General features: G+C 35.8%; 2 protein-coding genes across 2 annotated transcripts; one reads left to right on the top strand and one right to left on the bottom strand.

The window, feature by feature from the left end:
• Positions 1 to 18,368, top strand: LOC106066352 (uncharacterized). Its single transcript, XM_056004512.1, has 7 exons — positions 1 to 105; positions 5,972 to 6,091; positions 7,910 to 8,173; positions 11,584 to 11,741; positions 13,297 to 13,407; positions 13,754 to 13,830; positions 16,348 to 18,368. Exons 2-7 carry the CDS (start codon positions 5,974 to 5,976, stop codon positions 16,598 to 16,600), a joined length of 981 nt encoding a protein of 326 aa, XP_055860487.1. The 5' UTR covers positions 1 to 105; positions 5,972 to 5,973; the 3' UTR covers positions 16,601 to 18,368.
• Positions 17,759 to 21,791, bottom strand: LOC129921768 (1-aminocyclopropane-1-carboxylate synthase-like protein 1). Its single transcript, XM_056004513.1, has 3 exons — positions 21,622 to 21,791; positions 19,422 to 19,575; positions 17,759 to 19,138 (listed from the first exon to the last, which is right to left on the bottom strand). The coding sequence occupies exons 1-3, from the start codon at positions 21,769 to 21,771 to the stop codon at positions 19,089 to 19,091; spliced, it is 354 nt and encodes a 117-aa protein (XP_055860488.1). The 5' UTR covers positions 21,772 to 21,791; the 3' UTR covers positions 17,759 to 19,088.
• Positions 21,792 to 24,661: the final 2,870 nt, after the last annotated feature.

Raw genomic sequence — 24,661 nt, 5'->3', positions numbered from 1 at the left:
TATGTCACCACCTGTTGTCGAAGAGCTACGTTCAGAAGTTTGTTCGCATACTAAGGTTAGATTTAGATCTACACAATAGGGCTAATTTTAAGCTCCATCGTTTAGGTAAGGAAAATATATATCTGCACTTTGTATGGTTGTGTTTTAAGACTTTTGTCAAACTACTTATCATAATTTAAACAGATACATTCTATAAGTAGATACATACAACGAAACGCAAAACTATGATGTTATTGATTATTGATTTTTAATTTAATAACTTTGTTATATGTCTTTCACCACAACGTATAACATTGCTGTAGGATTTAAGGAAATAGTATAAACAATGAATACTAAGTCTTACTGGGTCAAAATATGTGTTTATAATTTGATAACCCCTGAACTCGCTGTGGATGACTGCCTGGTCTAGATTAATCGCTTTTGATTGTCGACATGTTGTTCCCGCGTTCAAGCCCTAACAATTTCCATTTCCTGCCTTCATTCAGAAAGTCAGGGCTAGTACGCAACAGCCATCTTTTCCGAAGGAACACCCTAAACATAGATCTATGTAGAAAATATATGAAACAATTGTTAAATAAAATGTAATGTTTGAAACAGTATAACAGTGATACGTCGGCTACGACCTGCCGGCCACATCCGGCTCATGATGTACATATATATGTATATATTTTTCTAATATAATAGTAATACATAGGCTAACAATGGTTTTTTTGTTACTAACGTAGATACAATTACTCAAATTTTAAATCAAATATATCATCTTTTACAAAGTCTCTATATCTTATATCATACACATTTACTTCTAAAAAGAAGATGAATGCGTCCTACGCTTCATGCATTTAGTCATTCATATTAACCAGTGACCTAAATACGTGCTGTATTACTTTTAGCAATATTCGATATTATGCTGTGACCTGTATTTGTATTAAGATTTTGGAAACTACTTTTGTTTTTTAAAATTACTACCCTATTATTTAATTTTAGATTTTTTTTTTTAATTTTATGATATTGGTCATCGGATAACCATAAAATGAATATACTTTTAAATATCTTGGAAATATCTTAAATATCTTTTAATGATATTGTGAAATTTCTATTGTGTTTCAAAATTTAGTAATCGGAAGAATATTGAACAATCCAACAATTTTTTTTAAAGCTTCACAATAAATAACCCAGGACAATAAATTAAGTACAATGCTCCAGATGTACCAAATTCTATTCTCATGAAATAGTTGTTTTGTGATGCGGGTTGGCCTGACAATAAATAACTAGATAGATGCACAAACTGGGCCATCCAGATAGACAGCAAATTGCATTCTGGTTACAGTAGCACGTTTACTGCGCGTGCTCCCTTATTGATTTGTACACATTTTGTTTTCTAAGGCTACACAGTACACAATGTTTCACTAAGTAGCCCTGCAGTATTTCTATGAACGATAACTTTTTTTTTTTTTTCATTGAAAACGTTGAGTTGTTTTTATGCATAAACCCACGACTCGACTTACGTTAGTTAATAAGTTATAGAAATGGATTAAGTTTTAATACGCTTTTATCATGACGAATTATTCTGTGCTTTAATTACTTGATACTATTAATAACAAAGTATTCTCGTCATCGAAGTACATAGCAGCGTAATTAATAAGGCGCTTGTTGTGAGTGTTGTTGGTAAATGCATCTATATTGTTATTTCTACAGTAGTTCGATGAATTGGTCAATTGTAGTCCAACTGAATTTCCATTTGATTGGACCAATAAAAATTATCTTATCTTTCGAACGGAAGATTAAAAGTTTTCTAAAGTGTATTCTACCAGAGGATTATAATATGTAGCCTGTTTAATTTTTTTTTTTTGAGTTCAAAGAAGTCAAACACATTTATATAGCTCCAGCATACAAGAACCCCTTTCAGACCTTGTGATCTAAAGGTCATCTGTTTCTATTGCCGACGGTTAACGAGGGAGTCATGTGGCCAGCACAACGACCAACCGCTTTACTTTCTCTAAATTATATCAGGTACCCAAACGAGTTGGGTGGACTCTGGGGCCAACTTAAAATCCCGAAATTAAACATCCCAGTGGTAACCGAGATCTTTTCGCTACAGTCAAAGGTTTTAACTGCTTTAAAAAATTATCCCTCTCTACTTCTTTCTCTCTCTCTCTACCTTCCTCTTTCTCTCGCTCTTCCACTTTATTTCCCCTCTCTCTCTCCCTTTACTCTCCCTCCCACTCTCTGTCTCTCTTCCTCTCTCTCCCCCTCATTGTCTATCTCCCTCTCTCTTTCCCTCTCTCTGTCCCTCTCTCTTTCCTCCTCCGTCTCTCTCTCCCTCTCTCTGTCTCTCTCTCCCCTCCCTCTTTATCTCCGTCTCTCTCTCTCCCTCTTGTTCTCCCTCTCCCTCTCTTTCCCTCTCTCTCTCTCTTTTTTCTCTCTGTCTCTCTCCCCTCCCTCTTCGTCTCTCTCTCTCCCTCTTGTTCTCCCTCTCCCTCTCTTTCTCTCTCTCTCTTTCCTTCTCTGTCTCTCTCCCCTCCCTCTTTATCCCCGTCTCTCTCTCCCTCTTGTTCTTTCTCTCCCTCTCTTTCCTTCTCTTTCCCTCTTTCTCTCCTTCTCCCTGTCTCTCTCCCTTCCCTCTTTATCCCTGTCTCTCTCTCTCTCCCTCTTGTTCTTTCTCTCTCTCTCCTGACAAGCCAAACCTCGTAATTTCCACGTGTTGGCTATAACGTTTAAGCAACTCTCTAGATCTCTACTAAGTGACTTACACGAAGCGAGTTCTTCAGAGACCAACGTTATAAGACGCTACAGGAAAGTGTTTTGTAAGTTGTATTGAACAACAAACAACAATACGTATTAGTTGTGGTCTATCGATGACTCATAAGTCGTAACATTAGACAGTCCGCTGTTTCCCATCGATATCAAACATTGATTTATAACAAACAATTGCGTAACACCAGAGCAGGTGTTGGGGGTAGAAAGAGAGAAAAACAAAAGCAGAGAGACTGACATCACGTTAAATCGGGAAAATCAAATCAGTGTGTAGCTGATTGGAAAGTGATTTAACAAGGTGTAAATAGCAACAGTTGGACACAAGGTTTGATTCGTGGGTCAGTTTTACACACACTAGCAAAAAAATAAAAATACATCTAATCAAAACCAAACTAGACACAAAAACAAAGGCACTCATATGCAGCAACAGACATACGTATTTATACACGAGTCTTTACACAGAAACATATATAATAGCACAGCACACTGTAAACATGATAACACTATATATGACGATGCTATATATAACAGCACACTTTATGTATATATGTTTCTGTTTTCGTAATCATTTGATTTATATGTAATTAGTTTTAACAATAATATATATATTTGTATTTACTATTAACATGGACAAAAAAATCTTGCCTCCCAAAAACAAAGAAAAACCAAGGATATCTTACTGACCTTCCTCCATCAAAGTCAAGAATATTTGAGGAGAGAAGAAATTCAAAATGTTTTTCTAACGATAAAGATTTCTATTTATACAATTTTACATTATAACAACAAAAGACAAAGGTTACCAAGATAGTTTGTGTGGAAATACAAACTCAAAATCGGCCCCCGAAATGGTCCACTTAGAAAGGTAAAAAGGCAGGTTTCAATATTTTCACCAGAATATTAGAATTGAAATCAATCAGAAGTGGTCCACACAGGCAGGTAAAAAGGCAAGTTTCAATATTTTTAGAAAGAATATCAGAATGAAATTCTATCAAAGCCAAATGGCAGAGAAGAATGGAAAAAGAAGGTTGACAGATCCTGTGTGGTGCCCCATCGGTCCAGCAGACCAAGGGATAGTTGAAAGTGAATGTGAAGTTAGAGGTGAACCTGACCTAACTGATGTTTTATAATGAGTATCTAATTGATCTAATTGTTTTGTAAAGGGTCAATATCTTATTCAGAGCCTCAAGAAAAAAAATTCTTTAGTTTAGTGTACCATAAGGATGTGGCACCTTTGCAGATTACGCGATAATATGAAAAAACTATTTATTAATTCTTGTTTTTAATTATGTTCCACTTATATGCATAGTAAATAGATTTTTCCCTTTAAAAAAAAAAGTAAATTGGTAAATTTAGTAGTTAGTATGACCGAATTTACATAACTTAGCAATACAATTGTAAAAATTTTGTTTTTTGACCAAAAATCTAAAACCATTTGCGTAACTGTTAAAAAATGGTGTATTGGTGTCCTCTTCACTAAGAAACATCCCGTGTTTGTTACTATCAGTTGTGAATAGTTGTAAAAATGGTGTATTGTTATGAAAAAACTGCTTGCATAATTGATTTTAAAAATTAGATTTTCAGAAAAGAAAAAAGTAGCCGTTGCATCGGTGCTTCAAATGGTCTAAAATATTATGATGTCGGATTTTCACCATCTTTTCTAGTTTACGAGATCTAAACGGGACGGACGGACATACAGACGGACAAATATTCCACACAAAACTAATAGCGTCTTTTCTTCTTTTTGTGGGCCACAAAAAAAAAGTCTTTAAAACACAATAATTCATAGCAAAAGAAAAATGGCTGTGCGAGACGCAAAGATACGCCTTCTGCAGGCCATGAACTGTGCATGTAACTCACTCTTCCCACCCCTAGTCGATAGCAAGCACATGGTGAGTTATATAAAGACTCAATATCAATGTTTGTATGTGTATCATATCGATTAACAATGTATCGGAGTACAATGTTGAGGTTATCGGATACAATAATAAATTACAGGGCTACACGATTGCTTTTTTCCTATCCTAGAACTTTCATGTATGGTGTTCATTCATGGGAGGCGAGGTGACTGAGAGCTTGGCTTCCGAACCTGGGTTCCTGGGTTTAAAAAATGTCGGTTGTATTTTGAATTTTAGGGCGCCCCTGCGTTCACCCAGCTCTAAAGGGTACCTGATTTTAGTTGGGTAAAGTAAAGACAGTTGGTCGTATTGACACCCACGACACACTCGTTTACCCTAGGCCAAAGAAACAGATGTCCTTACATCATCTGGCCTATAGATCGCAAGGTTTGAATGGGAGGAATTTCACGTTCATTTATACTAGATACCTGGATATATTTGCACAATACAATGTAAGATATCATTCATATCAAAATGAGTTGTTTTTTTTTTATATCGGAAGAAATTAATATAAAAATATTGTTAACAACTTAATGTCTCTTAAGTTCCTAAAAATTCTTGTCTAAATAATAATAATAAGGCTTGTCACCGAGTCCGAAGATTAATGAGGAATGCAGTATCTCCCTTGGCCACGCAGCCCCAGCTGCGACCTACATATTTTGCCACATCCAGGGCAAGCATAACCATTTTCCGCCGGAGGTCGATTAAGATATTCTTTTCGCCGTCTGAGTCTGTCCTCTGCAGCGGATTTTCTTCTGGTCTCAAATGTGTATCCCGCGGCTTTTGTGAGTGACCTCCATCAATTTTAATATATATATCATTATATATATCTATATCATAAATATCATCCTTGTGTGGGAGTAAAGCTAAAAGGAGAAATCATCAGCTTGTCTGCTCAAAATTTATTTTCTTTACACACGTGTATATGATGCGTATACAATTGATTAATGCACAATATTAATTTTATGTCTGCATCTGGATCAAGTATTGCAATCTTGAATACAGACTTTTAATTTTTATAAGTCTGTATCTATGTCACCAAAACGAAGTTTTCTTTATTCTAAATACATAGGCGTAACCAGTTTTTAACAGGGGGGGGGGACGGTAGGGCGGACGATAGGGCCAGGATAAAAAAGAAAATATTTTTTTGTCAATCATTCATTACTTATTTGAAGCGAATTATTGGAGTTTACAAAAAGTCACTTTAATAATAGAGGAATTTTACAAATATTTTATAGCCTGTTACAAAGTCTTTATGATGTATTAAAAGGACTAAAAGATAACTACATTTCAAAATGTTGTTTTTTAAATTACTATTTCAGAAATGGGGACTTACCACAACCCCTTTCAACTACTTTGTATATTTTTTAACTTTGCTGTGGCCATCTTGACAACACTGGTGGTCTTCTCCTCTATCGCTTGGCAGTATGGATTTCAAGAAGGTGAGAGCAAGTTGTATCACGAATACAGGCATGATGTTGTAGATATCGTGATAAGTGAATACATACTTAATGTTTTTTAATATCATGATAAGTGAATACATACGTAATGTTTTAAATATCATGATAAGTGAATACATACGTAATGTTTTAAATATCATGATAATTGAATACATACGTAATGGTTTATATATCATGATTATTGAATACATACGTAATGTTTTAAATATCATGATAAGTGAATACATACGTAATGGTTTATATATCATGATTATTGAATACATCCGTAATGGTTTAAATATCATGATAAGTGAATACATACGTAATGGTTTAAATATCATGATAATTGAATACATCCGTAATGGTTTAAATATCATGATAAGTGAATACATACGTAATGTTTTAAATATCATGATAAGTGAATACATACGTAATGGTTTAAATATCATGATAAGTGAATACATACATAATGTTTTAAATATCATGATAAATGAATACATCCGTAATGTTTTAAATATCATGATAAACGAATACATACGTAATGGTTTATATATCATGATAAATGAATACACAGACAGAAAGATGAACCTTTTTTTTTCCTTACAGCTCCTCTCATGAATATTAATGTTCGTTTATGTTCACAGTTGTTTGTTAAAACTTGTTACTCTTGGCCCCCTAAGATCGGTGAATTTTTCTTTGGATAATTCAATTTTACTGATAGAAGACTGAGTAACTTGACTCTCCACTGACTCAGCCATGTTTTGGGGTTTTCTTTACTTAAAAAATTCCAGAAAACTATCTGAAAAGAATGTCCATTAGACTGAGAACAAGAAAAATATAAAAAATTATACTTAAAATAAAAAAGAAATTAACCCACAAGTACTAATATATATATATATATATATATATATATATATATACAGAGAGAGAGAGAGAGACAATTTGCAAATAAAATGAAATAAAACAAAATAACAAACAACAAGTGTTTGTTTTAATTTAATTATGCATCCATTTAAAACAAAATGTTAAGGGGGAGGGGGGGTCGTTAAAAGGTGGACTGTTTAGTATAAAAAAAGGGGGGGGGCTTTACGGTCATGCTAAACATTATACAGCCTGTAAACAAATCAAGGAACGCTGTGTACTGCTAGATTAGTGTATAGAGATGTCTTGAAGAAAACTAAGCCGTTGGTTAAGTGACTACGTTACGGCAACACATGAGACAAACATACAAGTTAAAATGAGACGATACTAAAAGAGTTTCAACAGGTAGATCTCATTGTTCTTCTTGCATGTAGTAAATTAATCTACCTTGTCTGAGATCAATGGGGGGGGGGGGCGAGTACTACCAAATACAAATAAATAGTAGACGTCAGCTCCTATGCAGAGGCGTGGTGAGTTAAATGTGCGCCTGGGGAAACAAACTTCATTGGCGCACCCCTCCATCCTCTATTTTCCATTAACAACACATAGAAATATAGTCTTATATGTAAAAAAAATTAGTAATAACATAATACAAAAAAAAAATCTTAGACCGTATTACCTAACTAAAATATCTACAATAATTTGTATTTTTTCATCCTTTCTGCGTAGGGATCAGGCCCCCCTTCTCACTACGCCTCTGATCCTATGTTTTCTGAATATTTTCTAGAAATATCATTACTCTTTGAAATGTGAACAGATTAGAAAGAAAACACGTGTTTGTTTCAATATTTCAAGACCTACACCTCTAATAAGCCAGAATATGTTTATACATTATACTTTTATTACACCTGTAAAACGTAGCGAGAACATGTTTCTACATTATGCTTCTCTATTTCTCAGCGCTTCCGAACTTGCTGACCCAGAGTCTTCAGGACGTGGCCGACGCAAGGCCCAGCTCCATCTCTCCGCAGCCGTGGGCCCACAACATATGGGCCGCGCTCACCCTGTGGCACGTGCTGTGGGCATTGTACGGGCTGGTGAATGTGTTCAGGAAAACAGCTGGCGTGCCCGTGTACACTAGTCCAGTGTTATTGAACAACATTGCGCTGGTGACCTACATATTTTCATGCGGTTTCACTATTGCCTGGTTCATTCTATACGATAGTAAGTACAAATGTTGCCATTCAGAAGCTCACCTGCAGAAACTAGCTCCAAGGTTAAATAGTATTGATAGTAATTTTATGAAACTAAATTTTATATTGCTTGCACTTGGGGTTTCGCTGAGTTCACGAAACTAGCAGTCAAAAAGTTTGAACACGTAATTTCTCCCAACCCATTCTCGGATCAAATTTAAATTTTGCACAATTATTCACTTGAGAAGAAAAAAAAATTTGTTAATTAATTACTGGTTATTAATTATTTTGATATGTCAGACATGGTATATATATATATATATATGAAATTAAAAAAAAAAAGCAGTGTTTCTCAACCTTCGGCGAAAATAAAAAAAAAATTTAAAAAAAACAGTTTTGTTGAGGCCTTTCTCTTGCAAGCTTGGGGGTATGGGGGAGCACTTTAAGTTTCCCCAGTGGGGTTCTGGGCGAAGTCCCGACGCCAAAAGCGTTTTCTTGCATTCTTCACTGCAGAAACGCATTCTCCTGACCTACAGCTCATTATTCATCCAATTAAAAAAGGACCTTTTGAATACTGTTTTACTTGAAAAAATATACTAATATGAATTTAAAGGCCTTTAATACATTGCATAAAAAAACGGTTTGTTCCTTGAACAGATAAGATACCCCACATATTTAGATTAGGCTTTGAGGATCGCCGCCGTAAAAGAATATTTGAAAAATATTTTTAAAAAAGATCATTTCTAATTAATTATTTTTTGTTAAATTGACATTTTTGAAATTTTTTCCTTGATTCTGAAGATTAGTGAGGAATGCAGTATTTTCCATGGCTGCGCCACAAGCCCCAGCTGTGACCTACATATTTTGCCATATCCAGTGCAAGCATAACCATTGTCCGCAGGTGGTCGATTTAGATTTTCTTTTCGCCGTCTGCGTTTTTTCTCTGCAGCGGATTTTCTTTTGGTCTCAAATGTGTGTCCCGCGGCCTTTGCGAGTGACCTCCAACTGTCTCGTTCTGAGGCCGCATGCAACCAGGTGCTCACTTCTATGTCAGCCAAGGAAAGTTGACACCTAAGCTGGTCTTTGAAGCGTTTCCGTGGGGTCCCTCTGTTACGTTGACCACCTTTTAGCTCACCAAAGAAGACTGCCTTTTGGCATACGTGCTTCTCCTATACGGGATATGTGCCCTGCCCAGTGCAACTGTCGGACCGTAAGAAGTCCCTCTATACTGTCCATAGCGGCGTTCTCAAGGACATCGCTGTTTGTAGTGCGTTCTTGCCACCGTATGTCCATGATGGAGAGCAAGCATCTTTGATGGAAGCGCTCAGGAAGTCTTAGATGTTTCTTGTATAGTGTCCATGTCTCGGAGCCATACAGAAGGGTTGAGAATATCTAAAATGTCTTCAAATGTAACATATTCGAGGGTGGAAGATATTCAGCTTCTGTCTTATCACTTGCTGTGGATGATTCTTGCGACATATACACAGGGTACAAGTTGCCCTTTCTGTCAGGAATATGTCTTCCCAAGTTCCAAAAGAAGAACTTCTAGGATTGCTACCACTCCCAAGACAAACTAAAGGGGAAGATAGAATGCCGTGCAAGAATACATTGAAGACAATAAGATCGATTTAAGTAAAATCATTTCAAAAGCAACTTATGGAGCCAGAAATATGACAGGAAAAAAAGGGACAACAACGATTCTTCGAAACAAAATAAACCATGGAATTCTTACATTTCACTACATAATACACCAAGTAGCGCTTTGTGCCCAAAACAATTCAGTCCGAAATAGTTAAGGTCATAAATTTGGTAATCAGGATTGTTAACAGCATCTTGTCAAAAGCCTTCTACCATCGTCAGTTTCAAGACTTCTTAAAAGAAATGGTGACTCAGTATTCCGACCTCCTTCTTCCCAATTAAGTGCGAGGGCTTTCCAAAGGTTGAAACGTTTTGCTTTGCCTTTGTGCTTGAATGAAATAAATACATTTCTAAATGAAAAAGGCGTTAACTACCCTGAATTAGAGAACGACTAATAGTTGCAAAAGGTTTACTTTATGGTGGATATAACAGAAAAGTTAAATAAGCTGAATCTAAAACTGCAAGGAAAGTGAAACATAGCCTATGTTTTGGTAGAAGAAATTGTTGTTTTTTTTTTAAGAAAAAAATATTTTTTTTTACAGAAGATATTCAGAGCAGTAAGTTACTTCATTTTCAATGTCTAAAGCAGTATCGCGATAAAATCAGTGCAACATTTGACACGAATTACTTTAGCACAGTTATAAAAAAAATCAAAGATGAATTTCTTGACAGATTTGAGCAGTTCAAAACCAACAAAACCATTCAAGCATTCCTGGTGCACCATCTCAACACAAATAGTAACGAAATCTACATCAACATATATGATTTGATGCTGGATCAAATGCAATTACTCGATTTAAAAAGTAAAGCTTTGTGGGGTAGAAAGTTTAGAGTTAAAAAGCAAGTTGGAAGTGTTGGAGGTCTAGAAATCTAGTACGTAACGCAAAAAAAAAATGGAAAGCTTTAAAAGGAATGCCGCGAGTTGATTCTGCGCATGGTATTATCTTCCAGATTTCTATAAAGTTGGTGAAGAAGTTGGCATTTGGAATGCTGACTATCTTTGGATTGACATATTCGTGCGAGCAAGCGTTCTCTGGCTGGAATATAATTAAAAGAGAAGTATGAAAACAACTAATACATGAAAATCCGGAGTTTCAAACTAAACACAAGTTATGAGCTAAATTGATCCAAACTATCTAAAACCTTGCAAAGCCATCACTCCCATTGCATTTATTTGCTCAATTGTTTGTTATTGAAGAATAAATAGTGTGAGTACTATTTATAGTACACAGGCGAGAAAAAACGTTTGTGGCTCTTTCAAAACTTTGAAATTTTGTAAATTGTACTTTTTGGCTCTTACGACTCAGAAGGTTGCCGACCCCTGTTGTAGACATACGAAGTTTATGAGATTCTTCCGATTATTTGATATAATGCAATAATAGTTTCAGCAAATCAAAGTAATAATAATTCTTACCTATTTATTCAAATATATTATGAAAATATTTAAGGACATGAATGACAAAATAAAATGTATATTCATGTATATTATTGTTTATGTTTCTAAATATGTCAATCAAACGACACTATAGAAGAAATATAATACAATATATAAAACATACATATGTAATAGACTAAATAAAAAAAATAATAATAGCATACAAATTTTAAATGAATAGAAATTAAACACATAATTCTGATCCTATCAGTTGTTTCCCCTTTCATATAAATATCTCTAAACTATGGATAGAATCGTCCTCCGAGATGTGCACTGAAATGAAGAACGATAATACAGAAGACACATATTATAGTCGTAATGTAAACTTTTGGTATGTGTTAAGAGATGCTTTCTGTCTGCCTTCCCAGGACTCTACACTTCGGTGTCATGCTTATTTATTGCAATGACCTGCATACTCACCTGGGTAGCTTACGGCGCCTGCGCTTACGCCTTAAACTACAACCTGTACCGGCTACAGAAATCAGAGAGAGAATCTGAACTCTGGTGGACTCGACTTTTAGTTCATGTAAGTCTTTTCAGATTGAAGATGAATTAATGAACATTGTAATTATTGGCAGTTAAACAAGGATTCTAAGGGTCAGAGGATTCTTATTCGTTGTAAGCATTTGAGCAATGCAATCTATTAGCTTACATCCGCTTACCCTGACTGTTTGTAAAAGTTTATACACGTTATTGCTCCAACACTCATCTTATCTAATCTTATAATACGGACGTTACTTCAAAAAAGAAGATGATTACGTCCTACGCGTCATGCATATTATTTATTATTATTCATGCATATTAACCAATGACTTAAATTCTGCCAAGTCACTGGTTTTCCTGGCTAGCTCAAGCAACCAAATCCATGCTCTAATAGCACTAGGGAAGAAGGAGTATTTGTACAAATTTGTCCTAGCATTGTAAACTCATTGTCGGATCATGTAAAAGATTTGTACAATTATTCATTGGCAAAGACACAACATGAATCAATAAAAAATTAGGGATTTAATTACTGATAATTACATATTTTGTTCAATACAAACTAAGGAAATTAATCTTTCAGTATTCACAGATATGGCTAAATATGTAGGGTTTCGTCCCCTTTCATAATAACACGCGCCTTTTCTCCCACATCCATTCTTGGATCAAGTTGGAACTTTAAACAATTATATCTTGTGCCTAACCAAACATGAACCTGTTTAAAAACAAATAACCAGTTTATTAAAATAAATTATTTTGTTTGATCTCGAATTAGGGACATTTGATGTTGTAGTCTGCTTTGAGGTTCTTCGTTTCATTCTGTGTTAAGGATATTTAGGAGAGGGGGCAATATGAGGAGGAAGTTTCCATGCCGCCATTGCAAGTTACGCCAAACCCATGTCTTGTTAATAATTGTGTCAGTCAACAAGACATTTAATTTTAAAATAAGAATTAATATAAATATATGTATGACCAGATAAAATATTTTTCGTAAATGTTATATTTGTATTAGAGGATGAAGGATATTAAATCATTATATAATTTTGAATTGACCTTAAAAAAGGTAAACAGTTCGTTAAAACAGTTACTACTTATGCTTGGCATGCATGCTGACTGTCACTATGTCGTAATTGAATACTATTAGTAGTATTGCCAAAGTTTCGAAACCTATAGCTATAATTACTCATGGCTGATTAGATTAGATATGATCCGACCTCATTGGAAATTTATTCAAACAAGAAGGGCACAGTCCACGTCACCAGGTCTAGAAAAACACGTCATTTCCTAAGCACTACTGAAGTGGGTCTTCGTGTCCCGTATTCTGACTCTGATCTATTTCCGTTCCAAGTTTTTAAAAGTACCGTCGCGTCACTATGGAAATTTCCGATTTGTCACAACTTCTAGGAGTCTTACCATCAAAGTCATTACAATACCTAACTCTTGACTCTTGACCGCGTAGATTGTTGTCAACAGAAAAATGTTATACTTTCATAACATTAGATTCTCATAAAACAAAAATATTTGCCTACTTAGAAAACGTGTTTAACAAGAAATGACCACTGGTTTTAGATTTAAACTGACTATGCATCTTTCAATGACAGAACGGCATTGCAGCAATGGGGACTTGGAGCTACTTTGTTTTTGCCTTCAACCTGGCCCTGGCCCTAGTCCACAATCCAGACATCCAGCTCAAAGACGAAATCGCCAGCATTGTGAGTAGAGCAAACACCCCAAAATTATTACATATTTCAAAAAATATTTCCTTAAGGATAATAGTGCCTTTATAGTGCCATGTGAAAGCAATAGGATTGTTGCAAAAAATTGAAGAGAAAAAGTATGCTTTGTATAGTGATATCAATAGAAGATATTCTGAAACAACTGGATTATCTTGGATCATTTTGTTATATGATATTTATACCATTTTTTTTTAATCTTTAAAATGTAAATGAAAGCTGTGGATATTTGTAAGTCTCTGAAAATAAAGATTTGTTAGTGTAGTGTGTAATTAGGAATCAATATTTTAGTTTTTATTATGCTATTATCAATGTTTATTTACAGATAAGCTTGTCAATAATAGGATTATATCAAGTGCTTCTGTTAATCCTGAACATAACTTGCTTCGATAGACAGACACGGTTGGTATTCTATAGAACTCTCTTATAGTTAGCGTAGATTTATAAGTAATGATTTTTAAATCATGTTCCCTGCAATAAAAATGTCGGCGCACTATCGGGGTAGTACTTGAGCTTATACCTCGGCCTAGGAATGTTGCCTCCTAAATGAGGGACTCGAATGTTTCTTTGTGTTCACCAAAGAGTAGAAGAAATAAATAGAAATTTTTGAAGATTTCGAGAACCTTCTGATGGAGATATGACGTTTCAATCTAGATACCCTTGTAACAATGACGTAACTACTGTGGGGGGTGGGGAGGGGGAGTCAAAATTTGAACGAGGATGGCTGCCTGGTCGTGCGGTTTGCACGCTGGACTGTCGTTCAGATTTATCGATGGTCCCGGGTTCAAACCCTGCCCGCTCCCATCCCCCGTCGTCCTGCGGGAGGTTTGGACTAGGAAGTAATTATCTTCAACTCTGAAGGAACATCCGAAAAATGTAAAACATTTTACGTCCCCTAGGACCCCCCCCCCACCTGTCACAAGACGCTAGCAGTGTGCTGGCGCCTGCTTCAACTGGTCGTTGTCTAGGTCGATTCTGGAGGCCGGACTGTTGACGCTGGAACTGTGTATTGGTCCTTTGTGGCTTTAGCCCTGTCGCGATTTAGGTGTCTTGTGTAATTAACTGACATATAACGCTCAACGTAGCGTATAACTTTATTAACATACAATATAGAATCTTCCAAAAACGTTTAAAGACAGGTACTTCAACAAAACTGGCGACTAAACTAAGATCTCTAAATGACTGTAAACGTTAGATTTCAATATATAGTATTCTAGTAGAAAATATTAGGAAAACAAGAAGAAGCGGGAAATGCGACCGTCCGCTCTACAAAACCCACGCCAACTGCCCCTTTGTCCCCAAAGTCCCCAGGTCACCCTCCCTCGTTGAAGACGAGGTCACCTGGTCACGTAATAAAAAAAATAAATATTAAAAGTATAAAAAAAAATACTTATTTCCCCTTCCAATACTAAAAATAAATCTAATTCAACTAATTAAAATATATTAAAAACATACATAATTGCATTAGATCTAAAATAGAAATAACAGTAAACAAAAATAAAACTTTCCATATTAACTAAGGCCATGATGGCGGGTAAGGGTCAGTTAGGTCAACATTCCGTAACCATGACCGTAGTGGACTGTTGTTGTTCTGCTACACACACACACAAACGGGTGTGGGCTCACAGCGGTTTGTGACCCCCCCCCCCCCCCCACATAAGGCGGCCCCTCAAAATATTAATTCAATGACATGTTATTTAGCTATTTATGTTGTTATACAAAATTAGTGACCGTGTTGCATGTATTCCACACATTATGCTTATATTTTTATTAAGCACATTATCTCAGGTGATGATGTCCAATGTCAAAATGCAAGAGTCCCTAAAGAGACTGCGGTCTCCGAGCCCGCAAATCCCTTGCTACGCCTCTGTCTTGTACAATCATTAGCTGGAGTGTATCTAGAAGTTGATAATGCAAAGCTTACTGGAAAGACTTCTCGCAACAATGAAGCATCAAAAGAGTTAAAGAGGAGGCTGAGGGGTAAAGCGCTTGGCTTCCGAACCGAGGGTCCCAGGTTCAAATCCTAGAGAAGACTGGATTTTTTATTTCGGTATACTAGGGCGCCTTTGAGTCCACCCAGCTCTGACATTAGTTGGGGACAAGTAAAGGCGGTTGGTCGTTGTGCTGGCCACATGACACCCTCTTAAACCGTAGGCCACAGAAACAGATGACATATACATCATCTGCCCTATAGACCACAAGGTCAAAGGGGAACTTTACTTTACTTTACAAGAGTTAAAGAGAATGAGATATTACAGACCAACAACGGATTATAGAGGAGTATAGAGGAGTATAGAGGAGTATAGAGGAGTTTTTTTGTGTAAATTTTATTACTTTTTTTTTGCCGTCCTCAAAAGGGGAAATGTAACTCACTACAAAAACGGGTCTTGTTAGTATGACACTCTAGTAATCTGGGATTGTTCCTTCACACTGCATAAATTGCTTCTTTCCATCACAGTATAAATACATACACACAAGCTTAGAGTTGGAGGACCTTAGGAATGTACTTTAAGCACTGCCCGACATGTTTGAATCTTGAATATCTTTTCTTCTGTACTCCTCCCCAGGTCTACCATGGCGCCCTACATCCTCAACATGTTTGAATCTTGAATATCTTTTCTTCTGTACTCCTCCCCAGGTCTACCATGGCGCCCTACATCCCATCATGTTTGAATCTTGAATATCTTTTCTTCTGTACTCCTCCCCAGGTCTACCATGGCGCCCTACATCCCATCATGTTTGAATCTTGAATATCTTTTCTTCTGTACTCCTCCATAGGTCTACCATGGCGCCCTACATCCTCAACATGTTTGAATCTTGAATATCTTTTCTTCTGTACTCCTCCCCAGGTCTACCATGGCGCCCTACATCCCATCATGTTTGAATCTTAAATATCTTTTCTTCTGTACTCCTCCCCAGGTCTACCATGGCGCCCTACATCCTCAACATCATCATACTCAGCGCTGTGCTGTTCCGGATGGAATTGTGGTCAACGCAGGACAACAAGTTTGTTTTGGCAGCCGTCCTCCTGGCCTTCGCCTTCCTCTCTCTTATGGTCAAGTGTGTCTTCGTGGCCTTCCGACTGCTCAAGGGCAGCAGTGGCGGAGGGGAGATCACCTCGGAATATCACCATTCCACTAAAGCTACAGAAGCACACTACTTACTGAAGTAAAAAATTATACCACAGTTACTTCCCTTTTTATAAACCTGAACTCATTTTTTTTATAACTCGCCATTTTGCATAAATTAACTATTGTGTGCATTTTCTAATTTATTTAAGGTATGAAATATTTCGTACATGTAAACTAACTAAACTATTCAATAAAAAAAATATGCTATAAGTATAAAGAAAAATAGAATATTAGATCTATCTGCACTTTTATCTTTAGCGAAAAAAAAAGTTTTTAAATTCAATAGTATAAACATGTGCTCATCCTATTTAAACTGGAAAAATCAAAGCAATTTTACATGTCACAATGATAATTTGCATAGGGCAACTACACAGCTGATTGATCTGTAATTGTACATATGAAATGTTCACGAAAAGGACAGTTATAAGATAATTTGTCAAGAGTCAACTAGGAAAAGCAACTCACTTGAATCAATCATATGGAATTCCAGATCTGGTCTCTTGTGAATAAAGAAAGCCTCTGTAAAGTAGATTAGTTAAGAAGAATCGGTAGTTGAAATATAAATAGGCTTTGGTTCTGGAGGTCTATGGTTACAGTTAAACTTCGGAAGATCCCTATGTGGCATGCAGAGATTCGTTGTATTGTGTCAGCTTGTAAGAAAAACAGTATTAAATTATAGAGTCACTTAGAAGCAACTTAAAAATGCCAAAACGAATCTTACTTTACCATCAACTCAAGAATCATACTTCACCAATTGACATTACAACATCACTACAAAATATGGTGGGTTTTATGAACGGTATTGTATTCACTAATATGACTAACTAATACTAATTATATCATATAGTAGAGTAGTACATTTAAAAACAACTAAAACACAATTATGATTATAATAATTGCAAGTCGTGTGAATTTAGCATAACTGTACAATTTGATACTAATATATTAGAAATATTTCAGCTGTAATTTATACGAATGAAAAAACTAACTAAAATGACAATTTGGTTCTGAAGATATGCTTGCTATTACTAAAATCCTAATAATCTGTTCCAATATCGTCTTACATAGGCGGGCTTTGAGGTTGACAAACAAGAGAGATATCCCAGGGTCCCGTGCCAACGGGAACAATGCATTATGGGGATTGTTTTTGTCATTTCATCATACAAATAAGCGCGGTGTCTGAAACGTATTCTTTTGTAACTAACTCCTGATAGACAGACATACAGTCTGGTGGATTTTTACGCCAAAAGCTTTTCTTAACAGGAAATCCTTACTCAATATCCATGAAACCATTTTGGCGTCAACCACATTGAAAACTGTTTGCCTCATATTTAGGGTTATATTTAAGGTTATTTCCCCTTCACTTTGACACTCGCCCAGGGCCCCGCGTACTGCCAAGACCGTCTCTGCATTTTCAGATTTGTAGGACGATGTATTTGAAATTTAAAATTATGTAATTGTTTATTTTTTCTTTATATGAACGTACAAACGGGAACTCAGTGTATTTCTATTGCGTTTGTTAACCTAAGCTTCGTACGTCTCAGTCTGATGTAAATATGCCATACAAGTGCATAGTATGTTTGAACATCTTCCAACACCAGATAACTGATTTGATGATTTTTTCTAATTCTAATTACATTGTACTCTAATGCAATATTATGTGATTTTTTTTAGTGATTTTTTTTTAAACAAACATTGGATATTGTGGTATACATTTATGTATTTTTTAATTTATCTTTTTTCTTCTCTAATTTTCTACGTGTAAATGTTCATTTCAAAACTAAATATATCATTCAAACACATGAACAAGTTTGTTTTTAAACTTAATGTTGTCTAAGTCAATTGAGAATAGGATGGCTGCCTGGTCGTTTGGTATGCGCTCTGGACTGCCCCGGATTTGAACTCTACCCGTCGTCATCATACGTCGTCCGGCGGTAGGTTTCGGGCATACATAGAGAAACCATCAAGATACTTTACATAGACACACTATTATTAGACCATTCATAGACACACTATCATTAGTCCATGCATAAGCACACTATCATTAGACCATGCATAGACACAGCACCAATAGACCATACATAGACAGACCACCAAAAGACCATACATAGACACACCACCAATAGACCATACGTTACAATGATACATATAGGCCTACAAATGTTTCACTGACACACAGCGAAAGCTTAACAAATATTAAAAATACACATATTACACAAAAAAAAAAAAAAAGTTTAAAAATGTTATAACAAGAAATATTATTAGAACAACTAACAATTAAACATGAGCAAACATAGCCCATATTTTATACATCTTTTTAATGTATGATTTGATATTTGAAACGTAAATTGGACAAATTTACATTAACGTCACCATGGAAAACATTTTCAAACATGCTTTTCTAAATTTCAGCATTAGATTTCACTAGCCCATATATCTTTAGTGTCTTCCTACAACAAGCCTTTATTTGATGGACTTGAAGTATGGCATCCTTCCTATATTTTTTTATGTATCTCTTACTGGAGAGAATCAGAGATCTTTCTTTATAGATTTTAGTAATTGAACCAATCTTTCCAAGCCTGGAAAAGAATTAAAAAGAAAAACAAAACACTTTACTCATGTTTGTTTTTTTTTTGACTGCCTAAAAAATTCTAGCTACGAAAAACCAGTAAATTAGCATTTACACAAATTTCACTACTGTTAATTGCATTCAAAAATATTGTTAGATGATAATAATCTAGCATGTCTCGCTCTACTTTAGTATTTCAAGAGTTGTAGACTCTGTAGTATCACACATTTTATAGTGACAGTTATTTGTTCGTTATAGGCGAGTTAGATTTAACGTGATTAAGTTATCTTCACCTTCGTTATTGACGTCATCGTCAAGGGCGGCGACTATTCGAAACCATCCTGGATCTTTTGAGAAACAAGACTCGCCTGGCAGGATAAATACCCCAGCATTTAAAAATGATTCAAATAGCTTTTTCTCATTATCGAATGATTTTTCTCGAAGATGCTGAAAAAAACAACAACAACAAGAAGAAGAATGTCAAACAGAAAAACAAATTGCAAAGCTATTACTAATATATAAGTAATAAAAAAAAACTTCGTTATGGCAAGGTCCTTTAGTAATTATAATATTTTCATTTAGGCTCTAGATAGTTGGCCTCCTCTAGAAAGTTGGCCTCCTTCCGTCGTAGAATGACTAGTGGTTCATCTAGAAGCGCACTTTTGTGATTGTGAGTTTCTATGGTGACGGTGAGAAGAAATTAGCGATTGATGTGACTGATGCAAGATAAGAGCCACTCTCGTAAGCTGTCTTGGATACGTCAGACCACTCCAGGATGCCAAACTGTAAAGACCTGTTAGGTGCTTTAAGTTGACGGACATCTACAACACGGGTCTAGAACACAGTTTATATTGTCTACTTTTGGGAATCTACTAGTGAAATTAAATCTGTATAATTGTAGTGTGTGCTTAATCATTTCCTGATTACATGTTGAAGATGAAAAGTGTTTTTATTCGTCAAGAGAATTTCTGTTTCTTCACTGAAATAAGTAAATCCAGCAATACGGTAGAATTGAGGGGAAACAAATCATAACAGACAATCCCATTTTATCACTTACAAACTGATATCAATATTGACTTTGCTTGCTCATTTAGTCTACAATAAACAAATGTCCAGTTGAAAGTCAATAGAAATATTTAAGGTACACAGATCTACCAAATATAAAAATACATTTCTAACTGTCGTAATGTTAAACAAAACCCTTAGCTGGCAAGAAGTCTGTGCCCATGACATTTTTTAGTTTATTAAGGATATTCGTAGTAAAATGTAAATAGCATTATGCATATATGACATCTCTTAAACAGCAGATGTCTTGTCCAAGACATGCAGGACTAAAAGACAATGGATGCTGAATGTCTTGTCCAAGACATGCAGGACATGCAGAACTAAAAGACAATGGATGCTGAACGTCTTGTCCAAGACATGCAGGACATGCAGGACTAAAAGACAATGGATGCTGAACGTCTTGTCCAAGACATGCAGGACTAAAAGACAATGGATGCTGCATTGAAATGTTTTTATAACCAACAGTTCAATACAACCTAGACCAATTGTCTTTTATTCCTACATGTCTCGGACAAGACATCTGTTGTTTAGAAAAGGCAATATGTGTAGATTTATTTTCTTCATGATTAAATCTCTACTCTCCACTGCCCACCCCTATCTCTAGTTATATCAAAGTTATATGTTATAAAAACAAATTACCACTAGCTACAGGGAAAGTTAATTTCAAAGGTCATAAGTATAGATTATCAATTAGCTAAAATAATTAAGTATTGAATGTTATATTTTGTGACTCTATTTGGTAAGAACATTTTTGTACAACGCTTATATCAACTCAGTCTGGTAACAGATTTGTACGTTATTTCTCACAAAGCAAACCTTTGGATCAAGTTGAAATTAATTTAAATTATTTCTTTTACCTGACAACACGAGAATCCATTAAAAAAAAAAAATAGTTTAAAAATAGTTTTAAAAATTTGCTAATTAATTGTTTTGTTTGGTATAAAACAAGGGAAAGAAATTTTATTTGACAGATGTGATATAAGTTGAAATAGTCCCCTTGAGGATACTGCTAATTAATTGTTTTGTTTGGTATAGAACAAGGGAAAGAAATATTATTTGACAGAGGTTGTGATATAAGTCGAATTAGTCCCCTTGAGGATGATTGCGCCCCTAGTGAACACGTTTTTGTTTATGCATTTAAAAAGTGATCATGGTAACATTATTTATTCAGACACTTCTTCACCACGTCCTAGTTATTTGTCCAACTGGTCCAGACGAGAGATAGGATCATAGCACCTTGGGAGAACATGTAATAGTGGTAAAAATCGATTGCTAAAAATATCTCTAATTGCACAGATGTATTATTGTTAGTCTAGATCTATTACACATTTAATTACGTGACTGATACAAACTAATTGATACAATAACACTTAATATCAGCTTTTTAAAAGAAATATTCTATGTTGTATTATATTCTTTAAAGCGTACCTTTGAAAAATCGGCCCATATAAAAATGGTGGCTTTACTTGGATGCACATGCACATCTAATTTTTCTAGAGTCTCCTTGTAGAGGTGGTACCTTTCTAGCATTTTTTGTTTCATAGTAGGGAAGAAAGTTTTATCCAGCCATTCTAACATAGAAATATTTCATGAAATCAATCTTCAGTGTTAAATGTTTTACAGTTGCACAAAATAGCAATCAGTTTCTGAAGAACTCAAATTAAAAATTTTGGAAATTTTTCTCACAGATAATTGATCTTGATATAAGTTTGACACGTAGAAAATGTTAATGTTTAGTATAATGAGATTCTTCATTTATATCTGATGGCTTACTTTGCGTTATTGGTAGAATACGATGGCAGATTTTTAGTTAAGTAAATATGCACATTTCAATGATATAATGTAAGCAGACTTCAGAAGGAGAGGCAACGGATGGTCAGTAATCTGGTCGTTACCAAAAGATGCGCTTCCGGGGTGTCTCGAGAGAACGCTGACCACCAGAGCCTGCCTTAGGTTATTTGAGGCCCTAGACAAAACGAATATGGTAGCCAATTGCGAAATGAATGGGGTGGCCCCAAATGAAAGAAGTCTTCTAACAGATGTAGTCTAGCAAGTAGATATACAAATTCGTGAATTAACCTTAAGTTATAGTAGAGACTTAGAGCTAGGTTAGTAGAGCCATATGTTTAGCAATTTTTTCCAAAAAACTCTGTTAGTCCTATGCGAGACCCCCACCAATCGGAGGCCCTAGGCGGCTTCCTAGTTTGCCTATGCCTTAGCCCTGTAACTACTTCCTTTAAAGATGTATACGTCATCGTGAGGTTTAAAGTACTGGACCCGCAAATACCGTATAGAAGACACGTTCTGTATAATTCATCTTAGATATAGAACTTATTTGAACCCTCCAACAAAACAATGAGAACGTGGAACGCCTAGAAGAACACTTTGATATTAAACTCAAATAAAACCTAATCGGTCTGATTCAGGCAATCTTTTTGGGCTCCTTTACTCTTATCTTATATATTACAGACGTTATTTAAAAAAAAGAAGATAATTACGTCCCAAGCATTTCATGTGTCATCTAGTCATGACTTAGGCTAAACTCTGCTAAGTCGTTGGTTTTCCTGGTTGCTTCAGGCAACCCATTCCATTCTTTAATGGCACTAGGGAAGAAGGAGCATTTGTACGAATTTGTTCTAGCGTATGGAATAAGAAAAGCGCCTCTGTCTTTGTGTCTTTCTGAGTATTTCATTAGGTTTTGTTTCTCTTTTTGAAATAAAAATGTGACAAAATAAATTGAAGTAAATGAAATTTACCCTCGTCCTCTATCATAGATTTCAATCTCAGCTGAATCAAACCGTTCGCTCTAAAGTATATGGCCGTCAGACTGACATATTTACATAACATTTGGTGCTTGGTGTACAACACTGCACAGCGATATCCAGACAACCCAAAATCCTGAAACAGAGACATACTTTACTTTAGCAACTACAGGCTGACGATATTAATTAAACATATAGTGGTAGAAGTTGAATAAGTCCCCTTGAGGAGACTTGATAATGTATACAGATAGTGTGTACACAATGAAATATACAAAAATAGACTATCAAGTACTTAAAATGCATGCTATGCTTGTATGTGATCTAAATATAAATACCAATTCCTTGTAGTACCGTATTTCGGTATACGCGTGTGTGGGGGTATACGCATGTGTGGGGTATACGCGTATGCGGGGTATACGCACGTGCGGGGTATACGCATTGGGGGGGGGATATACGCATGCGTGGGGTATACGCATGTATGGGGTATTCGCGTATGCGGGATATACACGTGTGCGGGGTATACGCGTGTGTGGGGTGTACAGATGTATGTTTCTCTTAGTTCAATGGATTAAAAAACAACGAGCAAGCAGTTTGCAATCGATTATATTTCTTGGTTAGTTTAAAAAAACGAAAAACGAATTCTTGTAACTTACAATTCAAGTCTGTTTTTTAAACAGCATTAAACATGACTGTCACGCATATTTCATGAAATTTGTAGATGTAGAACTACAGAATGGCAAACAGTTGAGAGTAATGATCGGGACGTCTGCGTCAACATCATTGAGCATACAGTCGTGTACAGAGGCGTAGTGAGGGGTGGGCAAAGAGGCACGATGCCCCGGGGGCCACCCTCAGGAAGACGCCACGCGCCGAGAGGCCCCCAGAAAAGTAAAAGTTATTGTAGATATTTCAGTTAGGTAATACATTCTAAGGCTATTTGTGTTATATTATTATTAATACTTTGTATTCATAAGCCTGTACTTCTGTGTGATGCTCATGGAAAGTTGGAGGGGGGGTGGCGCCAATAAAAAGTTTCTTGCCCCGGGCGCACGTAGTGCTCACTACGCCTCTGGCCTTATACTCTGTGACATCGCTAATTCCAAACTGTTACTCTGATACATCAGCAGCCAGTATATGTTGATAAACTGCTGTGCCATTTGAACCAAAGCCCAATGTCCGTGCATTCGTCTCATTTCTTTGAGGGGAACCAGAGTTGTTTGACGACCGAAGAAGGCCAACTCTCTTCATATCTCTTTAAATCTTACATTGTAAACACATCAAGTATTTATTTACTTTGCTGAAGCCCCAAGTAAAGTGAACTTTGTCAGGGTCAGGGTGTTCCAAGGATAAAATACTGGTAAAGTTGACATCTGGTTCATAGACACTAAGTCCATAAATCTCATTGGCTATTATGTGAAGATCATTTCTGAAAAGAAAATATTGGGATAAGAATGAATTCTATTAAAATGGATACACATTTCCGTATAGATTTAAATATAACCAAGATATTGTTAAATAGCATTGGATCATTAAAAAGTCACTTACATTAATATAGAACGCAATGTACACCTTTGTGTGTCTTTTTTCTATAGTTTCTTTCTTTCTCTCTCTCTCTCTCTTGTTTTCTCTATTTATTCCTTCTTTTCTCATTCCTTCACAATCTCTTTTTTTCTCTTTATCTCAGGCTCTCTCTCTCTCTCTCTCTT

The sequence above is a fragment of the Biomphalaria glabrata genome, chromosome 11 (genome assembly GCF_947242115.1).
Source record: "Biomphalaria glabrata chromosome 11, xgBioGlab47.1, whole genome shotgun sequence".
NCBI classification, from domain to species: Eukaryota; Metazoa; Mollusca; class Gastropoda; family Planorbidae; genus Biomphalaria; species Biomphalaria glabrata.
This window is presented reverse-complemented; position numbering and strand designations above follow the sequence as displayed.